General features: G+C 32.9%; 1 protein-coding gene across 5 annotated transcripts in view; it reads right to left on the reverse strand.

The window, feature by feature from the left end:
* Positions 1-1,311: 1,311 nt before the first annotated feature.
* LOC110023648 (angio-associated migratory cell protein) overlaps positions 1,312-24,867 on the reverse strand; it is a 40,002-nt gene continuing 16,446 nt past the window's right edge. For 4 of the 5 annotated variants that reach the window (XM_020723153.1, XM_020723149.1, XM_020723151.1 and 1 more), the window contains exons 4-12: positions 16,547-16,588; positions 14,984-15,103; positions 14,238-14,383; positions 13,745-13,892; positions 13,569-13,649; positions 9,595-9,710; positions 9,449-9,507; positions 2,248-2,338; positions 1,312-1,623 (exon numbers count right to left, since the gene is read on the reverse strand). In XM_020723153.1, coding sequence (XP_020578812.1) covers positions 1,396-1,623; positions 2,248-2,338; positions 9,449-9,507; positions 9,595-9,710; positions 13,569-13,649; positions 13,745-13,892; positions 14,238-14,383; positions 14,984-15,103; positions 16,547-16,588 — 1,031 coding nt within the window. In that variant the 3' untranslated portion in view covers positions 1,312-1,395. Of the gene's footprint in view, positions 1,624-2,247; positions 2,339-9,448; positions 9,508-9,594; positions 9,711-13,568; positions 13,650-13,744; positions 13,893-14,237; positions 14,384-14,983; positions 15,104-16,546; positions 16,589-17,803; positions 17,853-24,867 lie in introns of those variants that run through there. The other variant, XM_020723154.1, reaches the window with a different exon arrangement.

The raw sequence follows: 24,867 nt of genomic DNA on the forward strand, positions 1-24,867 counted from the left end.
AAAGAATTCACCAGATTTTTCTTCGATCTGATCTGATTGGCTTCCAATTTTACTAAATTTGATGTAATGATTTTAGATTGTGCATGATTTGCAAGCAAACATGATTTTTATACTCACAAATCTATATGTACTCTACTAAGTTTAACACAACAATTAAAATAAATAAAAAAATCTATGAACCGCTACTAGTCACAAGTACAATTCGCGCAATTCGCGCAAAAAAAAAAAAAGGACAGCACGAATTACGAAAGATTCAGATAGTCCCCTTTAATCCAATGAGAAAGCTCCAACGAAAAATAGTATAAAAGTTAAACTCTTGAGAGTCTAAAGTCTTTTCTCGCAACCTAATCAATACGTTGAATAAAAAACCACCGTATTTGCACATGGTTGACTAAAGCAAATCTTTTTTTCATATGAACTATCAAAAGTCAATGATACTCCTTTTTCTCGTTACGATACTTGCACAACTTCAATAGAATCCATTTCGATCTCAATATTATCCCAACCACAATTGACAACCAAATTCAGAGCCACAATCCGCCTCAACTTCAGCACAGATAGGAGAAGCAGCTAAAACCAGCACACAGTACCACAATCCGAAGCACCGCCAAAATTCCGACACACCCCCTTTCAATACCAGCAAGCAAATTATTCCAACTGCCATCCGTAATTTTCATCCACAAAATCAGAATAACTTTTATTTATACCACAGTTTTGCAAAAGTGGCATATCTGTAAATACATGGGAATTATGATATGAATGTAAAACTTCCAGTTATAAAATATAAGTGTCAACGCACACGTGTTTCTTCACACTTCATAGCATTTTAACAGGCTGTAAAAATGAGATTATTGTCTCTAATTGCAATCATCTTCTATGCATTGAGATCGATGTCACTCAGTCAGATGCTTTTTTGAGACTAAGACTTTGACTTGATGTCAGACGTCATCGTCTTTTTTCCCAGTCACTTACCCTTACCTTAGAAAACCAAACAAATCAAACACGTCTGGCGATCAGAGAGAAGAGGAAGGAAAGGACGAGCGAGCGAACTATTAGAAAGAACAGAAGATTTTCTCGAATGAAAAAAAAAAGAGAAAAAGAGATCATTTCTGAGTTTCTTAGTCTGAAAAAGGAAAGCTAAATGCCTCTCCTTAGTGTTAAAGTTTAGGGAAATTTACACCTGCAGCACACAGTTCTTATTTATTTGCATATCTCACCTAAACTTTCATATTTACATATAGAGCACTTGGGTTGAGTTTTGATGTGATATTAAATAATTGAGTGCTGTGTGTGTAAATATGAATGTTTAGAGGTGAGATTTTAAATAAATAAGATTTGTGTGCTATTCATGTAAATTCCCCTAAAATTATAATGTAGAAATAGTCCCATTCTCATTCATCTGAATTCAGAGATCCTGAAGACCCGGGCGGTGCCATCATTCGAAACAGAAACAAGAGAGCTTTGATCTGCAGTCACAGCTAAGGATTGAACCACGTCGACGTGACCGCCAAAGGTACGGACGCAGCCGCCGGAGAGACTGTCCCAAATGCGAACCAATCCATCTATCGATCCGGTCGCGACGTATCGCGATGTGCCGAGCCATAACAGGCATGTAACCCCATCCTGTCGAAAAATGAAGAGATCAGTAGAAGGAAACGATGGACTTTGACGGTAAAAATTCTACGTGAGGCATTTACATACATACCATCTAATTTCTACATATTTACAAATTAACCACTGAGGTGATTTTATTGAACTACTGAACTGATGTATCAAACTTCTGAGAATTTGATAAAAATGAATTCACCAAGAGTCATATCAGTAATTCACCAAAGTTGAAAGCCAAGTTCTCACAGGGTGCATAGAGATTACTACCACTAGAATTAGGGGCATTTACATACATGCCACCCAATTCCTATGTATTTACATATCTAACACCTAAATTTTACCTTTTACATTTATACCATCCAAATCTTTCATATCAAATAAAAACTACCACCATTTTAACTTTTTAAAAAGTGAAATGCCCATATTCATGCATACGAAAGGTGGCATATATATATATATATATATATATATATATATGTAAAAATTGAAGTTTCGGCGTTATATATGTAAATACATATAAATTAAGTGGAATGCATGTGTAAAACTTCCTTTATTTTTACCAAAAAAAACTTTACAAAAAGAATGAATTGCAGGCAGATATGTAAAATAAAAAATGCAGCTAAAATATTGATTACTGACATCATGTTCACAAATGCATCGAGGAGAAGAACGCTCAACATCCCAGATAATTAGCTTTTGATCCAAACTCCCAGTAGCAGCCCAGTTAGAACTGCAGAACCATATGAATATTTGTTAGAAATAAAAGTAAATTACGACGACCATTAAAACATGAAATTATGCAAGGCTTTGTCAGCCATGCTTATGGAATTCTTATATTTGTACAGTGGGGACCTTCTCTATTAAAGCTCCATAGAGTGTTCTTCAAAAAGGAATGAATCAACAACAACAAAATCCCACTAGGTGGGGTCGGCTATATAAATCCTTTTCTCCATTGCGTCCTATTAAATGTCATATTTTCATTTAATTTTAATAGATTAGAATCATTTTTTATACAACATGCCCAAATCTTTTTAGGTTTACCACTACCTTTCTTACCAAAAGTCAAATCTAAAACATCTACTCTCCTAACAAGATCATCAGATGGTCGAAGATTAAAGTGACTGAACCATCTAAGACTACTTTATTCGCCTTCGGAGCTACACAACCCTTTCACAGACATATTTGCTTCGCATTTTGAGCAAAGTTAAAGCCCTCATCTACCCAAACATTTTCATCTCAGCAACGCTTAACTTAGTTTTATGTTTCTCTTATATAGGCCAACACTACACCATAAAGCACTGTAGATCTCACAACCATCTTATAGAATTTTGTTTCAAGTCTAAGCAGTACTTTTCCATCTCACAATAGGCCGATGCATTCCTTCACTTCAAACATCCAAATTGAATCCTACTAATAACATCCCCATCCAAGTCACCATCACTTTGAAAAATAGACCAGGGATATCTAAACATTCACTCCTTTTGATGACATGATCACCCATTGTTACCGCAGCTCCCACTAAATCTAATACTACTAAATTACATTTCATTTCATGTATTGAGCTTTATATTTACTCAAGTGAAACCTTTAGACTCTAAAGTTAACCTCCATAATTCAATTCTTTAGTCTTATCCACCAAGAGAATATCATCATCAAAAAACATACACCAAAACAAATCCTCCTCTAAATGTCTAGTAAGAACATCCATAACTAAAGCAAAAAGATATGGGCTTAAAACTGATTTCTGGTGTAATCCAACTGAAATAGGAAAAATACTTGATCAATCCTCCTTCTGTTTAAATACAAGTAACAACGGAATACAAGTAACAAATATAATATACATATCTTTAATAATTTGAATATAAGTCAAATCAACATTTATCTTTTTTAAAACACTCCAAAGTATTTCTCTTAGTATCTTATCATAAGCTTTTTCTAAACCAACAAAAATCATATGTAGATCCTCCTTACGCTCTATACACTTCTCCATCAATGTATAGCTTTCATAGTAGACTTGCCCGATATAAATCTAAACTAATTTTGGGAAGCTTTTGCATCAAATATTAACCTATGTTCAATTACTCCCTCATAATTTTAATGTATGACACATTAACTTAATTTCTCTAAATTTTGCATATTTTTGTGCATCCCCTTCATTTTTATAAATAGGGACCGGCATACTCTTCCTTCACTCCTCAGATATCTTTTCATTTTGTAAATTAATATTTAAAAAGTTTGATAAGCCAAGAAATTCCTAAATCCCTAAACAATTCCATACCTATATTGGAATACCATCATATCCTATTTGATTTTCCACCATTCACTTTCTATAAAGCTTTCTTGATTTTCAATTTACGAATGGAAAAAAGAAAAACTTCATATATAGTTATTAACTATATTAAGATCACTAAAATCAATCATACTTTCAAAATCTTCTATTAAAATATTTTAATGGCTAGTAATAACAATTATTTAATTCTAATTATTCTGAGTTATTTCCTTTGATTTCCTTCCTTTTTCTATTATATTCAGTTTTATTTCTTTTCATTTCTATTACATCCTGAGTTTAATTTTTTTCTTTTTTAATTGATCCAATATTAGGTATATATGCCCCTCTTTGTATCAATAAGATGTATTCTGGTTCTATTCCATCATGTTATCAGAGCCATGGTCCTAACCTAGGCTGTTAAGAATCTTCTCGCTCCACCGGTCTATTCAGACATGTTTTCTCCCTGTCCAGATTTGCTTTCTCCCGCCAAGAACCGCTACTCCGTTGTTTGCTTCTTCTAGCGTTTCCAGCAACTGACCCTAGCAGCTTCTTCATCTTCTTTTGGCGATTCCAATAGCTTATCCCAATTATGTCGTTGATCCCAGCAGCTTCTCCGTCTTCTTCTAATGATTCCTCTAGTGATTCCTCTAGCAATATAAGCACAAGATTCCTTTGAGTGCTTCCTCTGGCGATTCCTTTAGCAATATAAGCAACTGCTTTCTTCCCAGTCACCGGATAATCCTCCAAAACCGCTGATCTGGCCTGTTTGCACCAGGCGACTTCCTCCCAACTATCGGAACTCCTTCCTAGGAGCTCGGTCTTCTTCCAAATTCATCGGATTTCTAGTCAAACTAAACCTTCTCCTCGAGGACAGAACAACCATATCATACCGTAATCTTCCAATGTTCCATCAACCCAACACTTCGTTTGGCTCGGTCGGGATCATGGCAGACTCCTCCAGCAATGAGCCGTCATCGGAAGGGGTTCTTGAGTCCATCGACGAGGAGGACAAAAAAAAAAATGAGCTTCTTGATCACAACCCATAAACTAAATAGTAGTAATTTTCTCCAATGGGCCCAATCAGTGTCATTGTTCATCAAAGGACATGGAAAATATTGTCATCTCACTAGTATGATACGTGAACCTCCAAAGACTGCCCCGACGTATTGAACTTGGGAATTGGAGAATTCCATTGTCACGTCATGGTTGATCAAATCCATGGAGACTTCGATTATTCGATCATATATGTTCCTTCCGCTAGAGCCATTTGGACCGCAGTTCGTGATACCTACTCAGATGTAGGAACTTCTAACCAACTCTTTGAGGTGTCCAAGAAAATTCGTGAGGCAAAACAAGGATCCAAGACCATGACCCGATACTACAATGATCTAGTTGCATTATGGATGGAATGCAACATATATTATGACAACACTTGGAATCTTCAACAGACTTATCTCTCTTCCAGAAAAGTGTAAAAAATGACCGTACGTTCCAATTTTAGGCATGCCTCAACAAAGATCTTGACGAAGTTTGTGGATGTATCCTTGGCATCCTTGGTCGGATTCTCTTCTACTTGAGTTGCTTTCACTGAGATTCATCGTGAAGCAAGCAAGAGACTTGTCATGTTTGGTGCTTCTACTACATCGACCGAAGCATCCGCCTTAGTATCTAATAGTTCTCAACACCGGGATGGTCATCCAACGTTTGATTATTGCCACAAGCTTAACCACCCTCGTGAGAAGTGTTGAAAGTTCCACAGAAAACCACATCCACACCTTCAACCAAATCTTCCACTGCTAAGGGTCTCACCACGACATCTAAATTCAAAACGGTACAACCGACCTCTACCAAAAACAATCCAGAATCATTCAATTCTCTTAAGAGTCAAATGGAGCAACTAATCAAGATGCTTGGATCCAACCCGCTCTCTTCTGACTCGTCAACTCCAATGTTCGTTTAGGTACCAATCATATGGCACTCACTTATTTTGCCTCTTCTAGTCCAGGATCATTGATTCAGGTGCAAATCACATGACAACAAACTCACAAGCCTTCTCAACATGTTATCCTTATTCAAAAAAAGATAATGTTAAAATTGTTAATGGGTCTTAAAGTTTTATTGTTGGTAAAGCGTCAGTTATTTTAACAGGTATAATTCTGAAATTTGTGTTACATGTACCTCCGCTAAAATGTAAACATTTATCTGTCAATAAACAGACATATGACATTGATTACATTGTTCATGTTTCCTCTCATGTCCATGTCTTTCAGAATTTTTGTTGGGGAGAATGATTGGAACTGCTAAGCGGGTTGGTGGGCTATACTTCTTCCAAGAGAAAAGCACGAAGAATGATAATACTTCACCCAATAGTTGCAGTTTATCTCAGTCCACTGATTCTCCTATTACGTTGTTAACTGTCGTTTGGGTCATCCTAATCTTCAGTATCTGAAGTAATTGTATCCGTTGATGTTCACAAATAAAAATCCTTATAATTTCAAATGTGAAACCTGTCAACTAAACATCATCGTGTCCCTTATCCACCATACAATTACACACCTTTCGCTGCTTTCTCTCTTATTCACGGTGACTTATGCGAGCTCACTTGCACCCCTAATTACACTAATAAACAATAGTTTCTTACTTTGATTGATAACCATACTTGGATGACATGAGTCTATATTTTAAAACACAAATCTGAAGTTATTGTCACTTTTGTACCTTCATTTTGACCCAATTCAAAACTCTTATTCATAGTCTTCAGACCGACAATGGTCGTGAATTTTTCACCTCTATATTACGAGAATTCTTGATAAGTAAAGGCATCTTCTATCATAACTCTTGTCCCGGCACTCAAAAAAATGGGCTTGCCAAGAGAAAAAATCAACATATTCTCGAAGTCACTCGCTCCATTATGTTTCACTCCAATGTCCCAAAATATTTCTGGAATAACGTCATTTTTAATCCCACTTATCTCATAAATAGTCCCCTCAAAAATTCACAAATTCAATGCCCCTTTATCCGTCTTGAGTTCGTTCATTCACAACAATCAAGCCTTCTCTACTTTAGACCCCAAAACTTTTTAGTGCACAGCCTTTGTTTTGGACACGGCCCCAACTCGGAGCAAACTTGATCTTAGATGTGTTTTTTTATGATACTCTGCCACTCATAAGGGGTATCAATATCTTGACCCTACCACAAATAAGGTCTATGTGATTGCTGGTCTCTCCTTTTTTGAAAGTATTTCCTATTTTCCTAACTCGACCTCACGTGGGGGGAGCTAGAGTTCTTGGACACAGTTCTTTACCCTACTCATGTGGATTTTTCCCCCTCGTCACATTTAAATTGTTGTTGGACACAGTTCCTTACATTTAAATTGTTGTTTCTGAAATTTGTGTTACATGTACCTCCGCTAAAATGTAAACATTTATCTGTCAATAAACAGACATATGACATTGATTACATTGTTCATGTTTCCTCTCATGTCCATGTCTTTCAGAATTTTTGTTGGGGAGAATGATTGGAACTGCTAAGCGGGTTGGTGGGCTATACTTCTTCCAAGAGAAAAGCACGAAGAATGATAATACTTCACCCAATAGTTGCAGTTTATCTCAGTCCACTGATTCTCCTATTACGTTGTTAACTGTCGTTTGGGTCATCCTAATCTTCAGTATCTGAAGTAATTGTATCCGTTGATGTTCACAAATAAAAATCCTTATAATTTCAAATGTGAAACCTGTCAACTAAACATCATCGTGTCCCTTATCCACCATACAATTACACACCTTTCGCTGCTTTCTCTCTTATTCACGGTGACTTATGCGAGCTCACTTGCACCCCTAATTACACTAATAAACAATAGTTTCTTACTTTGATTGATAACCATACTTGGATGACATGAGTCTATATTTTAAAACACAAATCTGAAGTTATTGTCACTTTTGTACCTTCATTTTGACCCAATTCAAAACTCTTATTCATAGTCTTCAGACCGACAATGGTCGTGAATTTTTCACCTCTATATTACGAGAATTCTTGATAAGTAAAGGCATCTTCTATCATAACTCTTGTCCCGGCACTCAAAAAAATGGGCTTGCCAAGAGAAAAAATCAACATATTCTCGAAGTCACTCGCTCCATTATGTTTCACTCCAATGTCCCAAAATATTTCTGGAATAACGTCATTTTTAATCCCACTTATCTCATAAATAGTCCCCTCAAAAATTCACAAATTCAATGCCCCTTTATCCGTCTTGAGTTCGTTCATTCACAACAATCAAGCCTTCTCTACTTTAGACCCCAAAACTTTTTAGTGCACAGCCTTTGTTTTGGACACGGCCCCAACTCGGAGCAAACTTGATCTTAGATGTGTTTTTTTATGATACTCTGCCACTCATAAGGGGTATCAATATCTTGACCCTACCACAAATAAGGTCTATGTGATTGCTGGTCTCTCCTTTTTTGAAAGTATTTCCTATTTTCCTAACTCGACCTCACGTGGGGGGAGCTAGAGTTCTTGGACACAGTTCTTTACCCTACTCATGTGGATTTTTCCCCCTCGTCACATTTAAATTGTTGTTGGACACAGTTCCTTACATTTAAATTGTTGTTGAAAATAGAAGTTGTTGATCAACGACTTGAGAAGTAGGATACTTTGCCATAAACTATGCTAAACAGTTTAAAATATGTATTAGTACTAGTTAACCAAAATAATCAAGGATTTAGACTATATCATCAAGTGTATAAGATCAATTGTTTTCAATCAAGTCCACCAAGCTCTTAAAATTTACATACTTCAGATGATTTTATGGCTAATTTCGAGAACTAAACCATTGTCAATTAAATCACTACACATACGGGGGCCCACGCAAATATTTTAGGCACTATAACATTAATGCAAGTAGATTCATTCTAAAGATCATTTCTTATTAAATACAATTCATATCTTGTTAGCTAAGTGCTCTTATTTATTTTGTTTGACAAATATCAAGTCCTCTCTTATTATTGGCATTTCCTTTACCATAAACTAAAGTTTAGGTGCATCAAAAGCATCAATAAATTTCATGCATATGTTCTAAAACATCACGTTGATGAATGATAACATCTTTCATATATGTAAAGTTAATTCATTCCCAATTGTTATTTTTTTTATTTAACCATTGGGATTCTTTATTTTATTATCAACAAAATGTTCTGCGTTTGAGCACAACTGCATAGTTCATTCCCAAATGTGATGCTTCAAAAAATAGGTGGAATTCGACAACTAAATTGGCTTATAATTTATATCCCTTTTCTCTCATTTCCCATCTCTCCTAGTAGTCCAAAATTTCCACATTTTAAATTTACTCTACATTCATTAGCAAAAAAAAATCTCAGTGATGCAAGCTGAATAACTTTATAAGCTAGGACTACAAAAAATCAAAAGTTTGCTTCCTAATTTTAGAAACTACAATTCTTAGCATGCACAAAAAAAGTATACATATAATGGTGGTAAACACATTTAAACATGCAAATAAAAAATTGCAATCAACAATTCAAATGGATATAAAAGCTCAAGAAAAAAAAATAAAATTACCTCGGAGAGATGCCAAGGCACTCGACGGAGTCAGAATGTGAGATCAAAGAGCTAATCACCTGAAAGGAAAAATGGGAGCTTGATTACACAGAATAAAAGCATAGAGTTATTATTCTGAAATAAAAATGCAAGGAAAGGTAACCAACCTTGCCGGTTGCTAAGTTCACCATATGGACGGAGCTATCTTTTGATCCAGTTAAAGCAATAGTAGAATCATGGGTTATTGATAGACACGTCAGTCCATCAGTATGATAAGGATGACCTATAAATTCAAATAAAGAAATCTGTGTCAACATAAATTACATGATTCATTTCAAAAAAAATTTAAAAGTATGAGAAGCAACCAAACAAGGTATTTGTAATATAATTTTGGAGCAACTTGACATCAACAAATCACTAAAAATAAAATAAAGGGGCATTTACATACATAGAACACAATTCTTATGTATTTACATATAAAGCATCTATACCTTACGTTTCACATCTATACCACCCAAATTATTTACATAGATAACAAAAATAACACTATATTAATATTTAAAGAGTGAAATACACTATTTCATGCATAGACAAGGTGGTATATATGTAAAAATTGAAGCTTCCGCGATAGATATGTAAATACATAGAAATTGAGCTGTATGTGTGTAAATTTTCCTAAAATAAATGACAAAATAAGGTAAGTTAGAAGAAATTAGAGATAATACTGATAATTTCCCTTACGTTTAATTAAATATAACGGAAAAATTTACAAACTTGCCTTCAGTGTAGGAAGGAAAATTGGGACAACATTCTGCATTTCCCAAATTAAAAAACTCAACAAGAAATATTTCATAAAAATTGACTGTGTGGCGCAATCATTAAGGTTTGCAAATCAATAAATCATGTCCGCATATCTCAGTTAGAGACAAATACAATGATCAAATTGGTTTCACGCATCTGACCCTCATGACATGCAATTTTTACCTAATAATTTTTTTTGCAAGTTTGTCTAAATATTTACTATTTCGATATAAAATACAACAGAAATACACATTAAAACCACTAAAAAGCTCTCCAGGCTAATTTGGATATTGACCATAAGGTCAAAGAGGTGAATCCACAATTCATCTCTCCTGAAATGCAACCCAAGGATTTTAGTCTTCTAGAATTATTCCAATTACAAAATAAAGAATTGCGTGGTTTGATCTTCTTAACAAACCAAAAACACACCACTGCATGGTATAAGCTCAAAAAAATTAGTTTATGGGTTGAAATTAAAAATAAAAAAAATTAATTTTATAGAAATAATACGTTTGCATATAATACTGACATTAATATAGGATGGTTATTCTGGTACATATGGCATCGTTTGTTAACTAATCAAAATACATAAAATTAACAGTGGACATTTAGATACACACAATTCTTATGTATTTACATATCTCACACCTAAGCTTTCATATTAACATGCATGAACTCAAATATTTAGGGTGCGTTTGTTTCGGTTGTAGCTGTATGAAATCTCAGTTAAAAAATTATTGTGAAAAATCTGTTGTTTGAAAATTGATTTTTCAGAAGATATTATTCTGTTTGGAAAATTCAGTTATAAAAGCACTGTCTGTGGATAAATATTTGAAATACCTCTCTGCTTCTATTTCACTTTATAATGTTAGAAATTTAAGTGGTACGCATGTAAATATATATGTTTACGTGTTAGATATGTAAATGCAATAAATAAAATCAAAATACTTAAAATAAAGTTAAAAATATTTTTTTCAATTGAATTAAAAAAAAATTCACCCATTTTAGTTTTATATTTTAAATTTATTCTAATAAAAGATATTAAATATTAATTTATCATTAAAATTTTGGCTATTTGTACACATGGGCATATTTTCAAATAAAAAAAATGATAATTGAGTGATATAAAGAATAATTTCTAAAAGATGGCTTTAAAAACTTTTAACTATTTATCATTTCGAAAAACCAACTCTCTGGAAAATAATTTCATTCCACCATACAGCTTTATTTTTCTAAGTGGCGACACCAGCAGATTTTTTTGATGAATATACTGAATGATTATAAAAGTATATTTATGTTTTGTGAAAACATAGTTAAACTAATGTCTTTTTCATTCAATCCTGATTAATAAAAACCAGGAACGAGTATTAATGAAAAATATATATATAATTTGTTTGTTAGTTTCTGTTATTCATTCTTAATCGATATGGGTCAACATGGGGTGTATCACCATTAGACTTTCTTAAATATCTTGATTGATCCTTACTCTTCCCTCTCCTTCTCCAAGTAACCTTTGGCAAGGGAGGAATAGACAGAATCTGTCAAAAAAGAGAAAAAAGGGACAAGAGAAGACTATTGAGACACTTAAAAAGTATTTAGAGGAGCTTCATGATGAAACTTCTTTTTATTTACATGCTCTCATTTTTCTGGATAAGATGGGGATGCGTAAAATGGTGGTGCAAAAAAGAAAATTATTTGTTTGATAAGAAATACTAATTTCTTGAAAAGCATATGATCCTTCAAGTTTTGTTTTGGAAAAGTGGGAAACACAACTTAAGAACAAGAAAGCTTTATTTTACTGAACAGTAAAAAACAATCATCAATAGCCATACCTCAACTATTTGAGTTTAGCTTATTAATTTTAGTTTTCATTCATCTATTTTAAGTGTTGAATGACAAGATTTGGAAATCTCATTTCCAATGATCCAGGAGAAACTGAATTTAATTTTTACTCTAATTGAGGCCAATGAATGTTAATTCTTGCAAATTAAGCGCAATGGAACTCTCCACCGAATACCATAAATTTGCTAACAAATAAAACTATACCCCAAAACCTCTCTCCACCTCTTGGTCACGCAAATGCTCTGTATCTCTGTGTCAAAGCACCGTTTACCGCCACTAGCTCCTCAAAAAAATCTGAAGGAACCGAATTGATTCAACACAAGATGCTTATTTCTAAAATATTCTAGTATTTTGAACTATCCAAAAATTTTATTTTTTTATTTAAATATTAATATTGTCTTAAATTAAAATAGATGATAATATTAGGAGATATCTAAATTTGAATTCAAATTTAGTTGCATTATCTTGTAACATCTCATCTTGTTAATTTTAATAAAAAGAGCGAGAGATGGAAAGCGCCCACAAGAAATAAAGAAAAATAAGGAACAGTCAAAAATCCCTCAAAAGGATAACCGCAAGGAAACCTATTACCATGTTAATTTCAATCAAAGTAGCCTCTTGATCAAGCTTGTAATATTTTATATTTTCACCACTAACTTAGACAAGTAGCATTGCCTTCCACTATCAAAGTGGAGGTCAAAATATCAAATCTCAGCCCAAAAAAAAAGGCATTTCCTTCTCTTCAAAATCTTCTAGATTAACTAGATATATATATATATAGGGATAAATATCAAAAAAAGAAAATAATACTTGCTTAAGAAGAAAAGCTAATTTCTTGGAGAATAAATATAACTATTCAAATTTACCTTTGAAATTTCTTGCAAATCCAGAAACGTTGTTTTCTTCAGGAGTATGAAATGTTAGTTTTCTCAAAACAAAAAATCAAATATACTCAGTTGTGGTTTGTATTGATGGGCATAAGATATAAACTATATAAGGATAAACATATCAAATGGTGACCAACACAACAATCATAAACCAAGAAAAACAAATATATGTGTATATTCCTACTCCAACTAATACTAATAAATTAGGGTCTGTTTGGGGCAGCTGCAGCTTATTGAATAATTTGCTGATAAGCTGATTGAAAATAATATGCTGATAAGTTAAGTGCGGTAACTATTACAAATTTTTATTTTTTTTTTTGAAAAGTCAAACCACATCCAGAAAGCTGTCACTGCACCTAGACAGGTGCGGTATGAAAATGTTGTTTTCAACGTTTTGAAAACACATAAGTTGTCAAAATGTAGTTTACCCAAACAGGCCTGAAGCGTTTTCAAAACGCCACCACACCAAATAAGCTGCCCAAACGGGCCCTTAATTAATATCCCAAGTTCATCACATCCGGATTATTATTATGTGTAAACATATAATGTACAAAACAAAAGAAAAGATTATCAATAGTAGGAAATGTTTTAAAAAGGAATGCGCACTCTACCTCTAACATTGATGTTATCTCCAGTTTTAGGGTTCCATATCCTCAGTGAGGCATCATCAGAACCGGTACAAATAATTTTTCCTTCAAAATGCAACAAAAATTTAATTAATTGACAAAAGTCCAATGGAAAATAATAGCTTAGGAAAGAGTATTAAACGACAAACAACTAAAAGTACCATCAGGAGAGAAATCTCCACAAGTGACACTGCTAGCATGACCATAAAATGTGTTAAGAGAGACACTTCTGTCAGCATTCCACAGCCAAACACTAGAATCTTCTGATCCAGCAAGTATCAAATGCCCTTTAGGATGCCATTTTAGCCACTGTGTAGTTCAAGAAGAAAAAAAAAATTAATAAAATAAACTACAAGGGTAAAAATAGTCCCAATTGTTTACATGAAGTCATTTTAGCCCCAAAGTCTATAAAAGTGTTAATTTAGTCTTCAGACTCTTTTAAAACGAGCTGAAATAGTCCAAAGGGAGAATTATTTCAGATACAATTTAAATAGTGGGGACTTATATGCACTTTTATAGGTTATGGAATTAAAACAACCACGTGTAAATAATCAAGGGCCTACTTTGACATTTTACTCAGCAAATTTCTGTAGACAAAAAAAAATGTGTGTAAGCATCCACAAGCAGCAAAAAAAAAAAAATTACGCAAGTCACCTCAATACCCCCTCCAGAGCCTTCAAGCGTACACTTTAAGCTACCGAAATTTGCATCCCAAACCTGAATGAGTCCATCAAAACTTCCGGTTGCAAGGAGTTGTCCGTCAGAACTAAAGGCCAATGTAGAAACTGTGTTTTGATGACCTTTAGAAGAACAATAAAATAAGAGCAGGTAAACACCACACTAAATTGAAGAGAAAATGTCAAAATAATCATTCGACTGTTTCAATAAAAAAGGAGCAGGTAAACACCTCTTGTGAATATTTCAAAGAAATACAGGAGTTCGCTCATGTAAAACCAAAAAACAAGAAAATTTGGAAGATATAATGAAAACTTCTTATTCCAAGAGCCATGTAATGAAATATTTGTATAAAGCACAACATAATTGACCTTTCTGTAGAAAAGGGCAATAATTTCAAAACATTACGATTGAGGGCAGCACTTTAAGATGATATAACTAGAGTTTGTTGTGAAACTCTCATAATATCATTGGGTTTTGTTATAAAACAGTTGCATAATATTTTATAAGTTTAATGACAAACTGAAGATAAATCTTAGTAGTGTTGCAAAACCCCTTACTTACAAAACTGGTTAAAAAATTATCCTTGTCCGCAAAGATTTGAAGCTACCGTACTTATTCACTAAAAGACCAAATTTCAAGGAGTTCTATATGAATATCCTCATAAAATTCATATATTAGTTATATTTACGGTTGCTATTTAAAGATCTAACAAGCAAACAAACCTTTAAGCTCTAAACCTGAATCTTGTGAGCCAACCTTCCATAGAAATCCTCTATCGTCTTTACCTCCTGTAGCTATCAAAGATGGATCTGTTGGACTGCATGCAACTGAATAGAGTTCATCTGCACCAATTTGAAGTTAGAAAAGACAATTGTATACTAGAACAGGATCAGTCACCCAATCTCACTTAATAACTTTTTCTAAATATACATCTGAAGATGCACCAATCTATTATTTCTTTTAGTGGTAAAAACAGTAGGATATTCAAACTGTCAATCAAGAGACCACAACCAAAAATGGGCATTTACATACATACCACAAATATTCTTATGTATTTACACCTGTATTTTGCTTTTTTACATTTACAGCACCAAAATCTTTCACATCACATAAAAAATACTGTTATTTTAACTTTGAAAAAGTGAAATACACCTTTTCATGCATAGGTAAGGTGAAATATATGTAAAAATTGACATTTAGGTGTTAGATATGTAAATACATAAGAATTGAGTGAAATGTATGTAAATTTCCCTAAAAAAAATGTTCAACGCTAAAAATAAAACACTTCAGTGTCAAGATATTGAGGTACAGCAACAACAAGACCGCGCAAAAGGATTTAGAAAATGTAATACCTGATGTGCATGAGAAGGTGCATTTCAATTTTAAAAAGTTAATAATAGTGGTATTTTTTAAGTGATATTAAAGATTTGAGTGGTATGCATGTAAATATCAAAATTTAGGTGATAGATATGTCAATATATATGAATTGTACGGTATCTAAGTAAATGCCCCAAAAATTTATTGCACTGTGACGTTTTACTTAATTTGGCTTGTATAATCTGCAACTTTAGTAAGGAACAAAAAAAATAATAAATGAAACAATAGCAATTATTGTCAACAATGTAATTTATGTGCATCTTACGTAAAATTGTACTATATCAATAATCTATAGAGCAAAAAAGAAGATTCGTTAATTTCTCAGCAACAAAAAGCCAACAAAATATATATAATGTGCCTCATTTCTATTATTTGATTAGAATTACAATTTGAAATGAAACACAGTTTTTTTCCCTTATATATAATATCAACAGATGGAATAATGAGTGACCAAATCAAATCCAGTGTGAAATGGATTCTACATGTTCTCTTAAAGAAAAAATTATTTTAAAGGAGAAATGTGCTTCTTGAAGGTACCGACTTTTAATATTTCACACCTGTATGTATCTATATGGTATATAGCAGCGAAACAAAAGTTTATGTTCTATAATCTATAGTCATGAAGAAGAACATTTAATTCTAAAATGAAACTCTCAAGGAATTTTTATCTTTTCTTATATTTTAAGATTATTTTTATTTTGGCGAGACATTGAAGCAATTATTAGAAAAATAAAAGTGAGAGAGGCGCTATAAGTATAGAAAAATTAGAAAACAGGAGTGAAGTTCATAATCATTTCTTAGCTTATGATCTCAAATGGTTCATGAAAAACTGATAGAAAATGACGTTGATTATTGAACATGAAATGATCATTTCCATGGAAGAATTTTTTGATTGAGTGGCAACTTACCTGTATGTCCCTTGAAGGCATAAAAGGAATCATCAACCTCCTCTACAATAATAATAAAAAAACAAGTTAGTCAATGAAAGCAAGAAATAATCACACAACACTCATTATTATAATCATTGATGAAAAAATTTTGCAATTAATATAAGGTTTTGTCATACTTATATTGATAAATTTGTCATGTGAAAGACAAAACATGTCACCAGGATGTTATTTTTTAACTCAATAACTATTAAGGTTGTCTTTTCAATGATAATGTTATTTACAATCCCAAGAAAATATTAATCAAGCTACTTTTTATGAAGTATATGAGTATCAAGCTTAAGAAACATCTTATCCAATCAAAGAATTGGGGGGCGGGGGTCAATTTGTCGGGTTAGATTCAAATAATTCAAATCATAGATTCCCATATGGTGCAGGATACTTATTCTTATGCACATGCCATAAATAAAAAATAAATTAAAATTAATATAATTCTATAAATTTTTTTTAGAGTGGGTAAACAACCAAGTCCTTTGCTTCTAGCAAGATAAATGTGTTAGTTCTGAAATTTTCATCATTAGGTACCTAAACTTTTAAAAAATAGCCACATCTTAAAAGTTTGAGAACTTGAGATGGACAATGGCATGAATTTAGGAAAGCATCAAATGACATTTTAGTTATGTGAAATCAAAATAGCAAGTCGCATTATGTTTTCATCACAGAGAGTCATAAGCCCAAAAAAACTAATGTTTAAGTGCATTATCCTGCGAATAACGTAAAGGCAATTTTATGTTTAATAGAGACTTCATGAAGTGAAAATCAGAAAATAGGGTGTTGCTTCCAAATAAAGGGAGCAAATTCTTTGGATATAAATAAAACAACATGAATGGAAATATTTGCAATAAATAAACTTCCTATGAATTTTAAATAAAAAATTTAGAAAATAAAAACAAAACAAGAAAATTCTTTTAAATATATTTAAGTAATAAACAAATCATGTCTTTCAGGGGAATTATAAATTGGTTCTAAGAATAATCCCCATCAAATTTGGTTGAAACCCATGAATAGTATGCTACGAAACACCCGCTTACCTTGGTTGCACTCAGAGAGGCAATAATCGTTTAATTTAAATGCACATATAATACTATCATTCAATAATTAAAATGCTCTTCTGATATAAACTAAAAACTAAGACAGCTTCCAAGAGTTTAACTTTTATATATATATATATATATATATATATATATATTCTTCATAATCATAAGAAAAAAAACCTACCATAATCGACATCTGAATCCATTTGCTCATCGTACCGATCCGAAAGCTCTGCCCGAAGTGCAAGATTAGGTCAGAATGACTAGAAGATCACAGACAGGAGTAAATAGTAAGATAGAAGAAGCCTTCATCGTCGATGGGGATCTCGTGAAGAACATCGTCCTCGTCTAAGAAAATCTCCCCTGCTTCAGAATCGTAATCTTCTTCTCCACTGCTAGCACCATTCATAATTGCCCCCATTTTCTTGGCTCGCACTTAAAAAGGCTTGTTAGACCTCCTTTATACTGTAGATAAAATGCGTTCTAAATTTTTAGGCAGGATTTAACCCAAACAGCCAAAATGAACTTTAAATCCAGGGTTTAGCGAATCCAGTTTCTCCTCTTATGGGCTGCTTGGTAGCTGGATTTAAGAAGGATTTACACAAAATTTAGACTAGATTAGGCCGAAAATCCGGGATTTAGCAAATCCAGTGAATCGGCGAACTTAGTAAATCGAGACGAGAATGGAGGCTTACCTCTTTAAGAAATAACTACAATATCACATATAGGAGTGATACATCTTCAACAAATCTCCATTATGCAACACGAATCTCGAGGCATGACATAGATCTCGAGGTGACTCATTGAGCAAGAAATATTCAAACCTTGATAAAACCTCATCAGGAACTTTGATTTCAACAAACTTACAGTCAAACTAACTCGCTCAACAAGAAGAAATGCATGTTACCAAAATTTGTTCAATTCAGGTCAAATCAAGCTCAGATCAAGTCATTAAACGACTTTTTAAAGTTTTTGGGACATATTTAAAAGGTTCAATGAATATTCAATCAAACAAGCCTATAGTCGAATCGAGCGTCTTGACAAGACGAATCCAACTAACCCAAGAATTCTCAATCCCGACATCATCAAGGCACTCAAATGTCCATTAAACGACATCTGATAAAAGGAAGCTTTCTGAACCGTCTAATTGAAGCGGTTCATATCCCTGCATTAATTGCACCCATAACATTATAAATAAAGTCACACCCCTCTTATGAGGAGGGGGTTGGAGGTTGAGAGATAGATTAAAGCTTTGAGAATAAGATGAAGTCTAGCACCACCCGTCACCGACGGTCGCCGCTGGGCAACGCCGTCGAGCACTATCATTGCCATCAACCACCACTGACTGTCGTTGACTGTCGAACACCTTCGATCACCACCAATCATTGTCTACCAACACCGATCGGAAGCCGTCAGTCGACGTGGTAACTTAAAAAAACCTTGTAACTCTTTCCCGTCTGTGGGACAAGAAATTTCTATAATCATCAGACTATAGTGGATTCTTACTTCTGGGTCGGGCCCCATGGTCTTTTCCTTTTATGAGTTTTCCATGTAAAAACTTCTAGTATAATTATTGGTTGCTTTTTTTTACCTGAGTATGTGTTGAATTCTCGTGCAACGTTAAGTGATGCAGGCTTTTTGTGCGTTATAAATAGTTTTCAACACCACAACACACAAGACAACTATGCTAAAAAATATGCAGATTAATCAGAATAAAATTTACTTCAGTATAAAACGTTTTCTCTTTTAAAATATTTAAAACTCTCTCCTAGTGAATTAATGTGTACTTTCAATTTCAAATCGTCACTAGTTCAAATCGTCACTAGGTAAATCGTCACTAGGTTGCAAACGCAAGTATATATATCACTCAAGTAATAAAGAACTCTAATGGAGTCCTAAGTATCGATCGTACAAGAAGGTGAAAATTTCTTAAGGAAATCATGCAAAAGCATAATATTTAAACTATAGAAAACTTAAGTGAGAAAACATGACAAAATTTGTTTAATGTCACTAAAGAAACTACGTTTACTACACTAATTTCTAAACTTCAAAACTAAATTTACTAAAAACTAAACTAGTTTTTGTGACAAATAGTTCAAATTGAAGAAAATATCATTTCCCTTACAACGAGATTATAGTTAGTGAACTATCAAATTAAAGAAAATTGTATTGTGTCAAATAGCAGCAATTACATTCTTTATCCTTTTTACAAGCGATGAAGAACGTTGGCTAATCCAGTGTTTAGTCCTTAAAATCGCGGTTAGGCTGGAAAGATACTGGCTCTAACTTCAAAGTTCCCACGTTCCTCTTGCCTGAGGGCTAACATCTCGTTTTAGTTTCCAAACGCCTGAACCAAATTGGGATTTGGGGATTTTAGTCTGTCACCCTAAAACCGCCAATTCTACTCCCATCAATGAATATTTCCTTATTTATTCGCACTCAATCCCATGGAGTACATTCTCATCCATGAAATTAAATGTGATTCTCACTTTGTTGTAGACAACATAGCCCTCTCGGATCAAAAGGTAAATGAAGTTTGAAGTTTGAATCATCACAATTATGAAATGAAAATATTGCACAACAATCTTAATTCTTCACACGACCATTTCTCTTTGTAAGGAGAAGGACAAAGAAATATACTCAGACTTCATGAGAAAGGTAAAACAATTTAGCTCGATCTCTTCCCCAAGCAAATCACTTGAAGTTCCTTTAAATCTCTATCTCTCTTTGCATTAACACTCAAATCTCTCTTAGAAATGTAAGGAAGAAGAAATCTCTCTTCACTCTCTTCTTACAACTCTTAGAGACACTTACCACACTCTCCCACACTTTGATACTCACACCACTTTTTCTGACATAAAAATACTCTTTTATAATGTAGGGATGAATTTTCCAAGAGTCTTCATAAGAACCTCTTCAAAATCCGTTCAAATTCAATGCATTTGTGAAAATAACCATCTCTAGCGCCTAGGCGCCGAAATCTGGGGCTTAGATGTTGTCTTCTCTTTATTATGGCGCTTAGGCGCCAGTTCAATTTTTTGAAAACACCCTTTTTTACTCCAAATTTTGTCTTTTTTGAATCCTTGAAGCTCCAAATGCCTAGACTTAATATACTTGCAATAAAACATGAAAATATATTTTTTTAAAGTGCAATATCACCAAATATAAGCCTTAAATATATATGTGAAATTGAATATTTTTTTGGTGTATCAAAATCCCCAAATTTAACTATTACTTGTTTTCAACTCTTTTACTGCATAAAAAGTATAACTTAAGGTAGTAAGCATCACTTCAAAACTTCTATAGTTTTTGTTTTATAAAGGCAATAATAAGACTTTAGAAAAATTTTAAATAACTTAAGTTAAAACTAAAAAAATAAGAATATTTAGTAATTAAGTTTAAGAGTTTTTGTTTTCTATTCATTTCAAGAATAATTGTAATTTATCATATTAAGAATGATTAGATAAACAATATAAAAAAGAACTTCATGAAAACTTCGTTAGTAAAAATGCTAATACTTTAATATAATTTTACAAATGTATTTAAGCCTATTTCCTTAAGTTGATTCAACTGAAGCCAATTTTTAATTTGGCATCTCCTCGAACTTCTCCTCACATATATTATTTTTGCTTTTATTTTTCTCTTTTCTTCTCTTTTTTTTTTCTTTTTTTTTCTTTTTGGATCATTTTCAATCCTTTTTTTTTTCATGTGAGAATTACTATATCTCGTTAGCCTTTAATGATTTTGAACTTCACCATCCTCTTCTTAAAGTTAAAAACTTCATACATGTCTTACTTATAGTTGTATATTAGCTTTAAAAAGGATTTTTCATAGCGTCTCAACCCCTTCTTTTTATATAACTCTAAGGCGCTCTTAATATTTCAAAAATATAATTTCCTTTATTTTAAATAGTACACACATAACATTATACTCTTATACTAAATATCTTAACTTTTAGAACTAACCTTCATTATTAAAGATTTTTAGTTAAGTCAACAATTGTATTTATAAAATCAAAAAATATAGTTATCTTCAAGTTGACCTCTGATATCAAAAGTTATGTTAAAAATAATTTTAAAAATATAGTTTGTTGAGGACAAATAAAGTTTAGTTTCGTTTAAGAAAATTTTTACATCATGAACGCCCCTCAAATATTTTGCCATAGCCTCATTTTAAGAAATCTCATAATCCACTTTCTTTTGCATATACTCATCATTATGATAATTTCGAGCCTTAATAGTTCTCATCTGATTTCTGAGAGTTAAAATATCACCCCGCTGAATAAGCAGTTGCACCATAACATTCTCAAGAGAAGTCGTGTGGGATGTAAAAGGTCCAGAAGCTAAAGTAGAAGGTATATCACTGCCTCTACCCCTAGCTTGTTGTCCAGCATGCAACTTATATGTATGAACACTGAGCTTACTGATAGGTTTAAGAGGGTGTATTAATTCTTCAGATCTATCATAACCCACTCCAAATTGGCCACGTAAAGTAAAAAATTAAGGTTGGGTATCTTAAACCTCCAGTAGTCCCACCTCTACAGGAATTATGGGTATTTCGATAAATGAGAGCACCGATGTGTATTCTCTTCATTTGTTGAATACATAAATTTAAAGTAGCTCTCTCCTTAGTGACTTCACTCAGATGATTTTTTGGAAGGAGTCGAGCATAAATAAAATAATGTCAAACTTTAGATTAAGCGTTTAACATAGAAGTAGAGAAGTTTACCTTATGGTCATTCTTCATTTTCCAAACTCTTCTTCCATCGATCATCGATCAGATAATCAATAATTTCATCCAATTTCGAATCAAATGTATCAAATGTAGTATATTCACAATGAAATCCATCCATCAACCCATATAGTGCATTTATTCTTTCAGGGGTGAATTCAACATTCTTACCTCATACAAATACTTGCATTTGAAACTTGTTGGAGGTTTGCATAAAATTTTCGGACGATCAAGATAACTGCTACAACCATGAAATAGCAAAAGGTTTCTCAATTTCTCGCTACAATCAATCCTTCAATAGGACCTCTGGGATTGTAAAATGCTCGTTCCTGAATCAGTTTACTTGTGGTGATTTGAGTATTATAATGATGTTGAGCTTTAATGTTCACAAATTTTCTCGTGTCACATACCTCCTTTCCCTTCATCTTCCTCATTTTAGGAGCCATTGAGTTCTAAAAATTTAAAATATTTCCACATAAATTCGCTATAAAGATAAAGTAAATGTCTAAAATCAAAATCATTGCTAAAAAACTTTACACCATGGATTCTTCACTAAATTTCTCCAAAATCTCTCAATTTTTGGTTTTCACATAATGTAGGAGAAATCTATGGTGAAATAAAAAAAATTCTAGGTTAACATGAAGCTCTTACCAAGAGAAGAAGAAATCCAAAAATTTTAAGCACCAAAATCCCCTCAAATCCGAGTATTTGGAAGCCCTAGTATGTTATTCGGCCTTATTCATAAGGTAGAAGATGAATCGAAGCAAAAAATACCTGTTACTGTTCGTTTTAGCGATTTTAATGACTCAGCCGATTTAGCGCCTAAGTGAAAATGCTTAAAATTTCATTTTTCAATTTTCTTGTAAAAAACGTTGTACACCAAATCACTCCATCTTCTAATTAGTTTAAATTCACTATAATTTTCATAATTAAATAATTTACTAACATTAAATTTTCACAAACAACAAACAAGTTCAAATTTTTATATATAATTCCAAATAATTACAAACAAGTATTCTGAAATCACAACATAAAACTCAGCATCGAAATCACACCAACAACAACCTAATGCTGAAAACTAAACATCAAATACTAATAATAAACATAAGAAGTATGATATCAAAAACTAAGGAAATTCAACTGAAATAGGAAAAATACTTGATCAATCTTCCTTCTTTTGGAATACAAGTAACAAATATAATATACATATCTTTAATAATTTGAATATAAGTCAAATCAACATTTATCTTTTTTAAAACACTCCAAAGTATTTCTCTTAGTATCTTATCATAAGCTTTTTCTAAACCAACAAAAATCATATGTATATCCTCCTTACGGTCTATATACTTTTTCATCAATGTATAGCTTTCATAGTAGACTTGCCCGACATAACAAATTTTGAGAAACCTTTGCATCGAATCTTAACCTATGTTCAATTACTCTCTCATAATTTTCATGTACGACACATTAACTTAATTTCTCTAAATTTAGCATCCTTTTGTGCCCCCTTCATTTTTAAAATAGGTACCAACATACTCTTCCTTCACTCCTCAGACATTTTTTTCATTTTTTAAATTAATATTTAAAAAGTTTGGTAAGTCAAGAAATTTTTAAATCCCTAAACAATTCCATACTTATATTGGAATACCATCATATCCTTCTTGATTTTCCACCATTCACTTTCTATAAAGCTTTCTCGATTTTCAATTCACGAATGAGACGAAAAAAAAAAAAAACTTCATATATTATTATTAACTATATTAAGATCACTAAAATCAAGCATACTTTCAAAATCTTCTATTATAATATTTTAATGGCTAGTAATAGCAATTATTTAATGCTAATTATTCTGAGTTATTTCATTTGATTTCCTTCATTTTTCTATTATATTCAGTTTTATTTCTTTCCCTTTCTATTACATCCTGAGTTTAATTTTTTTCCTTTTTAATTGATCCAATAAGGGGTATATATGTCCCTCTTTGTATCAATAAGTTATATTCTGGTTCTATTCCCACATGTTATCAGAGCCATGGTACTAACTTAGGTTGTTAAGAATCTTCTCGCTCCACTGAACTATTCAGATTTGTTTTCTCCCCATCCAGATTTGCTTTCTCCCGCCAAGAACCCCTACTCCGTCGTTTGCTTCCTGTAGCATTTCCAGCAACTTACCCTAGCAGCTTCTTCGTCTTCTTTTGGTTATTCCAACAGCTGATCCCAATTATGTTGTTGATCCCAACAACTTCTCTGCCTTCTAATGATTCCTCTAGTGATTCCTCTGGCAATATAAGCACAGGATTCCTTTGTGTGCTTCCTCTGGCGATTCTTTCAGCAATATAAGCTACCGCTTTCTTCTCAGTCACTGGATAATCCTCCAGAACACCCAATTTGGCCTCTCTGCACCAGGTAACTTCATCCCAACTACCGGAACTCCTTCCTAGGAGCTCGGTCTTCTTCCAGATTCATCGGATTTATAGTCAAACTAAAACTTCTCCTCGAGGACAGGACAACAATATCATA

Source organism: Phalaenopsis equestris, unplaced genomic scaffold (assembly GCF_001263595.1).
Source record: "Phalaenopsis equestris unplaced genomic scaffold, ASM126359v1 Scaffold000226, whole genome shotgun sequence".
Lineage (NCBI taxonomy): Eukaryota > Viridiplantae > Streptophyta > Magnoliopsida > Asparagales > Orchidaceae > Phalaenopsis > Phalaenopsis equestris.